Consider the following 9,863-nt stretch of genomic DNA (forward strand, 5'->3'; position numbering starts at 1 on the left):
ACTCTTTTTCTCCTGAGATTTGCATTGTGTTGATCCCTTGGCACAGCTGACTGAGACTTTATCTGTGTCCCAAATGGCACCCTAGTCCCTATATAGTGCACTACTTTTGACCAGAGCCTGGAGGGAGGGCTAACCAGCTGGGAATCCTTAGCCTCAACCTGATTGCCTCACCAGCGGTGCATCCCCCAGTGTCTGACAAAGAAATTTCGGGAGTGTTCAGTTAGTGAAACAATTGACATTAACTCCTTTATAAGCAATGCAGCGTCGAGGAGCACAGCCATGGAAAAACTTTGGTTGGAAAGGCTAATGCCATAAAAGTCTGACATGTTAGAAGTGAGTGCACAGCATAGATGGGAGGGGGTGAGAAATTAGATATTTATAAAGTGTCTGATGAAGACTCTGTAAAAAGCATAGTTCCAGCCAATAGGTTGGCTGGTAGAGCCGTAGAGGGATCAAGGTTAGACCAGTATCCCATGGGTGTTCTCTTTTGGTCCATTAAAAAGCTATTTATGAAACTATTAACATTCACAGCATTTGAGCTACTGGATGGTTGGGATTAGACCTGTAAGCAGTAGTTGCTGAGTACACAGGAAACCTTTCATTGGGGATACGTGTGATAATCTTCTGCTGAAATACTTTTGTCTGATGACTATAGTCATTCTATACTGAAATCCCTTTGTGGTGCTAGAGAGAACTTAATAAGCTGAGTGTCTATGTATGTGGTAACTGTCACAGGGATAATGATTTGAGATCTCAATAATGATGGTGTCTATCGAATGTGTTTGTCTATGAGCCTATCTAAGGTTTAACTAAGTTTTTTCTGTTTAATGTAGAATTGACTGCTCCGGCATCCTGAAACTTCGCAACTCGGACATCGAGCTGCGGAAGGGCGAGACAGACATCGGGCGTAAAAACACACGTGTGAGGATGGTGTTCCGGGTTCACATCAACCAGTCCACAGGAAGAACATTGTCCCTGCAGACTGCATCCAACCCCATGGAGTGCTGTGAGTACACCTTCACTATCAAGCCTGGGGGTGGTTTAACATGGCAGATCATTTTGACTTTGGTAGATAAGCACACATTGCACCAAAGCACTAGATAGAAATCTGCTATCTAATGGGTTTCTGGCTGGAATCACACCTCAAAGATCAAGTGCTATGAGGAAAATGAGCAATGTGGTTAAACCATGATCTCAGCTCTTAATTAAGAATAGACCATTGTTGGTCGCTGATACACTGCCACAAAACTGTTATTGACCAAGCCTCTTTTTTTCATTGTCAAGGGTAATTGTCAGAAACATTCTTTGCCAGATCTATTTTTCATTTGTAAACATCTGAGTTTTATTAAAGAACTTTACGCCAGTTGAAGTTAACCAGGAGGTGATAGCCAAGTATGATATTTTGTAAAAACAATAATTTGAGAAAATTATACAATAACAAATACTGAATGGATCCATTCCCTCACAGTTAGGTCAGAGGAATAATATGTCTCTAGAGCTAATGGCTCTTGGCATTGTTAGTGGTGAGGATTCTTTAAGAGTTGTCAAGCTCGTGAAAATGACTTAGTCTGGATGGTCGGGGCTGAAGGGAGAGTTGTTTGTAATGACTCTGTAATGAAGACAGGGCTGTCCCCCTCCTGCAGCCCAGAGATCAGCCCAGGAGTTGCCCCTAGTGGATAAGCAGACTCTGCAGACATGCCCTGCTGCTGGGGGAGAGAAGATGCTCCTCAGCGGACACAACTTTCAGCACGACTCCAAAGTGGTGTTCATGGAGAAAGCCCAAGGTAGGAGCTGAAGCCAGAGCTGGAGCTGGATGCAGATGTGTGTGGCTTAGTGTGCATATTTATGTGCGTGTGTGTGTGTGTGTGTTTGGTTTTACTATCCTTGTGGGGCCCAGAAGTCCTCACAAGGATAGTAAAACAAGGAAAAAAGCTATTTTAGGCTTAGGGATTAGATTTAGGGTTAAAATTCCGGTTAGAGCTAGATTCAGGTTAAGGGTTAGGGAAAATAGGATTTTGGATCAATTATTTTGATCCCCACAAAACGAGTGTGTGTGTGTGCTCTAACTTTCTCTCCCTCTTTGCCCCCCTGGGTTTGAGAAACCCCAGGGCTACTCCCTCCCTCCCTCCACTTCCCCAGCCATCAAAATATCCCCCATCCTGCCAGAGTGCCACATGTGGTGCACATTAATGCGCTGTATTTTTAACCCAGCAGATTTACATTTGCAGAAGTTTCCATTGCCTGTTCAGAATAGGAATGGATCACAAATGCACTATGTGCCATGTAGGCTGCTGTGCTGTCCCTCACAGTTCAGTATTTGTTTCCTCTCTTCTCTCTAAGCCCTCACATTTGGGAAGGAGGGAGGAACTGCTCCCAGATGTTGATGCTTAGGGTTTACTAACAGCAATTTCCTTGATTAGCTTTAGAAAAGCAACATGAGGTATGGTTTGGGCCAAGGTTGTGCAATGTAAACACATCTGATCATATGGTTCATGAGTCACTCAGAGCAGAGGGGAACCTGTTGCCATTGTGTGAGGAGAAGAATTCTATGTGGGTTGGGTGGGGGCTCAAGCACCATTATCATACAATAGTAGTGTGAGAGCTTTGCTATGTCTCTTTCTACATCTCTTGATTTCTCCTAATCTCTATTGCTATTAATTTATGTATGTGGAATTCTAATTATTTTCAATATTTACCTTGCCCAGAATTCTAGATAACTCTCTTTTTGGTTTATAGTTTTGTGTGGCGCAGCGGTCTAAGACACTGCGTCTCAGTCCAAGAGGTGTCACTGCAGTCCCTGGTTCGAATCCAGGCTGCATCACATCTGTCCATGTTTGGGAGTCTCATAGGGTGGTGCACAACTTGGCCCATTGTTGTCCTGGTTTGTTCGGGGTAGGCCTTCATTATAAATAAGAATTTGTTCTTAACTGACTTGCCTAGTTAAAGAAAGGTTAAATGTAAAAATATATATATTTTTAAATTTGTGTCAGTTTGAAGAAGATCAGTAGCCCCCTCAGATCTGTTGAAGCTAAGAAGACTGTCTTAAGTCCTAGCACAGCTTCTGGGGTGGTGTTGATGCTCCCATGGAAACACCCTTCAGCCAGCCTTAAGAAATGACGGAGCAATTTCTGCCTAGTGCATCTTTAATTGTAATGTTTTTTTTATTATTGTTTTCGTCCATGCCAAGGCCGAGGTCTAAAAACGGTTTAACAATCCTTCTCATAAATCCTGAATAGGGGATTCTGTTGCCACATAGGGTTTACCCATTTTACCAATGGATACTTTTCCAAAAAACAACTCCTAGATTTTTGAGGCTCCTACTCTTGAGAATAACTAGACTATATCGTGTAGGTCATGTGTGCAAGTGTGTGTGTATAACTTTGTGTGTGTGTGTACACAGGGGTAAGAGAGTGTTGTACTCAGTGACTCATAGCCTCCAACACTCTACTCAGTAAACTGGATGTAGTCTATCACAGTGCCATCCGTTTTGTCACCAAAGCCCCATATACTACCCACCACTGCAACCTGTATGCTCTCGTTGGCTGGCCCTCACTACATATTCATCGCCAAACACACTGGCTCCAGGTCATCTATAAGTCTTTGCTAGATAAAGCCCCGCCTTATCTCAGCTCAATGGTCACCCCAAAATAAAAAAAAACTCATACAGGAGGAATCCCTGTGTCCCTGTAGTGATGTACACTGACATTCACCTGCTTCTCAGAACCAGTCCAGCCCCATATCCAGTACCTCATTATGACGACACAGTCCTGCCTCAGATCTCCTGTCCAGTCTGTTGCAGCACAGTTAGAGGGAGCAGAGATAACATCAATGCAGTTGTCACCCGTGGTTACAGTGTAGAGCAGTTATGTTCAATGTTGGCATTTGTGGGGGAACTGCTGTGGGGTCGCCAATGACATTATATATTTTTTATTTTGGGGGGGAGAGGAAACAAAAAATGAGGAGTACCGATTATGGTATGGGACAATATACAAATGTTTTTGAGAAAGATCATTTGACAAAAAAAATGTATTGAGTAAATGTATTTTTTTGTTTGATTGATTTAAGGTTGTGCCATTAGATTTGGGTTGGGGTCACAATAAATTCTTAGGGAAAAAATGGGGTCCTCTCTGAAAAATTTGAATACCGCTGGTGTAGAGCATGGAGATCCTTATAGGAGATTACACTATAGCCCTTAGATCTCCCAGACATCAGGCTGTAATCTGAAACTGCCTCAATCTGACCTTGCTTTCCATTCTCTCCAGCCTCAGCCTGCCCAGTGATGGGCTCTTTGATAAACCTCAGTGCGTCTTAGAGAAATTATGAATCGCTTAGCTGTCACTTTCTCAAGGTTTTGCCCCTGAATTTGTTTTCAAATTGATGTTTGCGACTGAAGTTTGTTGACTCAAAACACAACATTGAAAAATTGAGATTGGTTTTGTTTGGATTTGGATCTCCAGACCAAGATTGATAGATTAAGGTTAGTCACCAGATTCATTTGCACTTCTGACATTTTAATGAGGACTATAAGTCATGCAGAATATTACCCTTCAAAATGGTAAAACCTTTTTTTTAAGCATGTGGAGTTGTGTGTCAAGTTGTGTGCTTGTGTTCACATTACAGTTAGACTATCTGCATGGTGTGTGTCTGTGTCTGCACATAAATTCCCAGACACCATGAGTTAAGGCTTAGTGAGAGTAAGAGCAAAGGAGCTTTTGAAGGAATCCTCCTAGCAGAAAAGAGACGTGGAGAGAAAGTCCCTTATAAAAAAAGAGTGCTTTCACATCTGTCTCCCTATGAGTCAGAGTCAATGAGGAGAGTCAGTCCAACCAGGTACTGTACAGACCTAGACAGGCCTGGTTGTTCTTGGCTAGAGGTGTCTATTATGTCTACAGTATGGTTGAGGACCTCCAAATAGAATTTTGTGAGAATTATCAAACTTCAAGAACCTTGCCAGGTGGTGTCTGGAATTACCCAAGAAAATTATAGATAACCATCCGTCTATAGAGGGGAAATCTGAAAGTGCCCGAGGAGGCTGAAAGTGGAGTGAATCGTGTTTCTTTCGACAGAGATGAATTGTATTTTTTTTGGTTAGCGGTTTAGGGGTCTTTCTCCGAGTAACAGTTAGCCGTGGGAGGGGTGCTCTATTCTCTTACATGACTGGTCAGTGCTTCTGGATCCAATTCATTGCATTTACAAAATAATGACTTCCACTTTGAAACCGTTCAGCAGTTTGGCTGGCCTCGAAAATTTTGGAGAACTGTGGCTGTTTTCATAAACAAATCAATTACGTGCACATAAACAGGGAATTTACGTTTTATAAATTACAGCGTACTGTTCATAAAAACATATTTGAGGAAAACCAGGAAACTGATGATGGCACAGAGTGTAAAGCGATATATTGTAATGTAAACTCAACAAAAAAAGAAACGTCACTTTTTCAGGACCCTGTCTTTCAAAGATAATTGGTAAAAATCCAAATAACTTTACAGATCTTCATTGTAAAGGGTTTAAACACTGTTTCCCATTCTTGTTCAATGAACCATAAACAATTAATGAACATGCACATGTGGAACGGTCGTTATGACACTAACAGCTTACAGACGGTAGGCAATTAAGGTCAATGTTATGAAAAATTAGGACACTAAAGAGGCCTTTCTACTTACTGAACAACACCAAAAGAAAGACTACCAGGGTCCCTACTCATCTGCTTGAATGTGCCCTCGGCATGCTGCAAGGAGACATAAGAACTGCAGATGTGGCCAGGGCAATAAATTGCACTGTGAGATGCCGAAGACAGCGCTACAGGGAGAGAGGGTGATCCTCTTCGCAGTGGCAGACCACGTGTAACAACACCTGAACAGGATTGGTACATCCGAACATCACACCTGCGAGACAGGTACAGGATGGAAACAACAACTGCCCGAGTTAGACCAGAGAGGCTGGACTGAGGGCTTGTAGGCCTGTTGTAAAGGCAGGTCCTCACCAGATATCACCAGCAACAGCGTCGCCTATGGGCACAAACCCACCGTCGCTGGACCAGACAGGACTGCCAAAATGTGCTCTTCACTGATGAGTCACAGTTTTGTCTCACCATGGGTGATGATCAGATTTGCGTTTATCGTTGAAGGAATGACCATTACACTGAGGCCTGTACTCTGGAGCGGGAACGATTTGGAGTTGGAGGGTCCATCATGGTCTGGGGTGGTGTGTCACAGCATCATCGGACTGAGTTGTGGTCATTGCAGGCAATATCAACGCTGTGCGTTACAGGGAAGACATCCTTCTCCCTCATGTGGTACACTTCCTGCAGGCTCATCATGACATGACCCTCCTGCAAGACAATGCCACCAGCCTTACTGCTCGTTATGTGCGTCATTTCCTGCAAGACAGGAATGTCAGTGTTCTGCCATGGCCAGCGAAGAGGCTGGATCTCAATCACATTGAGCACGTCTGGGACCTGTTGGATTAGAGAGTGAGGGCTAGGGCCATTCCCCCCAGAAATGTCTGGGAATTTGCAGGTGCCTTGGTGGAGGAGTGGGGAGATCTCACAGCAAGATCTGGCAAATCCAGTGCAGTCTATGAGGAGGAGATTCACTGCAGTACTTAATGTAGCTGGTGGCCACACCTGATACTGACTGTTACTTTTGATTTTGAACCCCCCCTTTTTGTTCATGGACACATTATTCAATTTCTGTTAGTCACATGTCTGTGGAACTTGTTCAGTTTGTCACAGTTGTTGAATCTTGTTATGTTCATACAAATATTTACACCTTAAGTTTGCTGAAAATAAGCGCAGTTGACAGTGAGAGGGCTTTTCTTTTTTTGCTGAGTTTAGAAGACAGACGGTGTGCTGAGATGCAGATTTGAAAACTGTGTTCTATTTAGTAGTGAACTTCACTTTAGCAGCCATTGATTGATTCAGTTTGAATTAGATGGCTTGCCTCAATTACTGCCCTTCCCTGAGACAGTACGCTTGCATGCAATACCCACAATCCACGTGTTCTGGGGGTAGTGCTGGGAGGAAGAACTTAGTCATCAGACCAAGGACAAGGGCTCTATTTCATCATTCCACATGGGCATGGATAGCGCATGTGTTTATATTTACTATACGTTATGCAATACACTCTGCACAACACCTCTCGCCATCAAAGTAAAGGTAAAAGTGATTCTCTGTAGAAACATTTCCTGGCAGATGCTCAACAACAAATTGCTCAATTTAATGTTTTTTTCTCTGCATGAATCTGTGGCCAGTGAAAAAAATGAAGTAGAAAAGGGGAGATGGTATCTGAAATGCAGTATTTAAAAAATCTCTGGTGGCGGGTTGATGTAGCCTTCTAAGGATTCCCTTTTGGATTGGTTCCCAGAGCGAGAGAGTGGAGATGGAGCCGGAGAGGTTCCTCCCTGCCTCTAGTCTCCAGATATAATGGGAGGCATTTGGGCATCAGTGTCAGCTTCAGGTTTTTCCTCTGCCACATCACAGCCCAAGCAGACCCAGGCCAAGTGTGCCCTGTCTGCAATGGGCTGTCTTCTTCCCAGCCTGTGTTTGTGTCTACCTCTGTTTCAATTCACAAGACCAGACAGCCTTCAAGATAACCTGTCATAATATAGACCTAATCAAGAGTGCTTCTATATGTGATGTTAAAGCTGCAATCCTTAATGGTGAAACTGCCACGTCCGTTTGCAATATTGCAACAACAACAAAAGTTACTGCAAACAACGAACACAGTTTTTTCCCCTCGGACACCATTGCATGTGCAATAGAAGAGCACAATATGTACAGTGGTTGCTCCACGAAAAGTTTTGCCATTTATAAACGTAAATAGAACCTGATAATTGTGCATGACTTCAGTATTACTTACTAAAACTGTTGTTACACTTATGTTTCTATTATTTTATTTTGTTAGGATTATTTTGCTCTTACTGTAGAACTGTAGCCCACTCCCGACCGGTCATGTTGTACGGCACCTGAGTGGTGCAAGACACTGCATAGCAGTGCAAACCGTGTTGGTACAGATGCTGGTTCAATACCTTTGCCGGCCTCGACTGGGAGACCCATGAGATGACTGTAGGTTTTTGGTTTCTCTCCCTCTAAAAACAGAAATAAATTATTATAAATAACAAACTGGCTTTATTTACAAATTAGTAACAATATCTCACCCCATGTTCAAGAATGACCTTTTTCTCACTCATTTTACGTTATTTGAAAATTAAATAATCTTCAAAATATTATTTTTTTAAACAAAGCTTTTTTTTATTATTGTTATTATTAATTTCGAAAAATATTAAAGCCTGTTGGATATTGTCATATTAATAACTCTGTTTTTAGCAGGACAATATATATTGGTCATATTGGTCATGGCTCCCAAGTAGCACACAATGCAGTTCTCCAGCTTTATCCACTGAAAGCACACGAGGTTCAAGGCACAAGGGCAGGCGGCACGGGATGGGCCACAGAGCCTCGCACAGAAGACAGACCTAGCCCATGGGGAAGGGAGGAGGAGGAAGGGGGTGGACCCCCACCCCGCCACACTGGGTATCACAGAGCAACACTTTAAGGGGCATTGCACTAACAATGACGCTGACTAGGGAAATGTTCCCACTGTTCTTGGTGCCAGTCTGCACGTTCAAGTTAAAACAATGTAACTAATAATGCCATCTTTATGCTTTTGTTAATAAAATAATGATAAAAATACTCTTTCAAAATGCCGACGTTTATTTGGTTATGGAGCCATAACTGATTACTATGGGAATAAATGTCACTGAATTACAGAAATATCCTCCAATCCTCTATATGTAATTATTGGCGGAGAGTCACATCATATTTTTAGATTTCCTGTAGGCCTACCGTAGGCGACATGAATCTCACGAGTGTTGAGTAATGTGCTGTTAAAAGTGGTGTGTCTTGTTTATTTAAAGAGCATATTGAAGTTAGAAACAATAGAATTTGAAGCAATAGCCTACAACTATTTTAGCAGTATACACTGCTCTGAGACAAGCATAGGGACTGGTCTTGATAAATCAATGAGATTTTTATTTTCACTGAATCTCCATTTGGGTATTGGTTAGACTACAATTAGGGTGCAGAAATGTTATGCTCTTAGTGTAAACTTTATTTAACTAGGCAAGTCAGTTTAGAACAAATTATTATATACAAGGACAGCCTACCCCTTCCTCCCCGTCGGCGAATTGATCGGTTTCACAGATCTCAGCTTTAAGAATGGTCAGAATTGTTAGCATGGCACTTCTTAGAAAGTTTAATTCTCACCAAGAACATTTTTTACGTGATTTCATTTCTATTTCAGGCTTTGTTAACGAGTCATTGGTGTAAGAGAAAATAGTGCAGTGCTTACCCCTTTTCTTATAAACTATGTGAAAATTACTTTTTGTTGATGTCTCATAGAAGAATAGCAAAAAAGGATATTTTTTAGGACCCATGTTTTCAACAGCTGTGATGTCCTATTTTATTGCCTGATGGGTAGCCAGTTTGTTACGACAACTTAAAATAAGTGCATTAACAGAATATAAAACAAATTAAACATTTAATAATACTTTAATAAGCATGACAAAAGGGCCGATATTTAAATATGAGCTATTTGAAAAGACTGACGGTGGCTTAGGGAGGGAGACTATGCCAACGCTTCACTTTCCAGTTATTCACAGCCCACTGGTTATAGGAACCCCGGATTTTTAACTTTATTAACAAGCCCGCGAGTCACAATTGGTCATTACATTTGGGATTCCACAAAGGAATGAAGTCAGGGTTTCTCTCATCGACCAAAGACGTTACTTGCGTCTTTGATCGGCCCCCTCGGCCCGAGTGGGTTAGCCTAGACTGAGACTGAATATATGAGCTCATCATCAGA

At 42.2% G+C, this 9,863-nt stretch overlaps 1 protein-coding gene across 1 annotated transcript in view; it reads left to right on the forward strand.

The window, feature by feature from the left end:
- LOC135550150 (nuclear factor of activated T-cells, cytoplasmic 1-like) overlaps positions 1 to 9,863 on the forward strand; it is a 69,045-nt gene that overhangs the window by 16,956 nt on the left and 42,226 nt on the right. Inside the window, exons 6-7 of the mRNA XM_064980681.1 lie at positions 834 to 1,006; positions 1,644 to 1,784. Coding sequence (XP_064836753.1) covers positions 834 to 1,006; positions 1,644 to 1,784 — 314 coding nt within the window. The remainder of the gene's footprint in view (positions 1 to 833; positions 1,007 to 1,643; positions 1,785 to 9,863) is intronic.

Source organism: Oncorhynchus masou, chromosome 12, assembly GCF_036934945.1.
Source record: "Oncorhynchus masou masou isolate Uvic2021 chromosome 12, UVic_Omas_1.1, whole genome shotgun sequence".
NCBI lineage: Eukaryota > Metazoa > Chordata > Actinopteri > Salmoniformes > Salmonidae > Oncorhynchus > Oncorhynchus masou.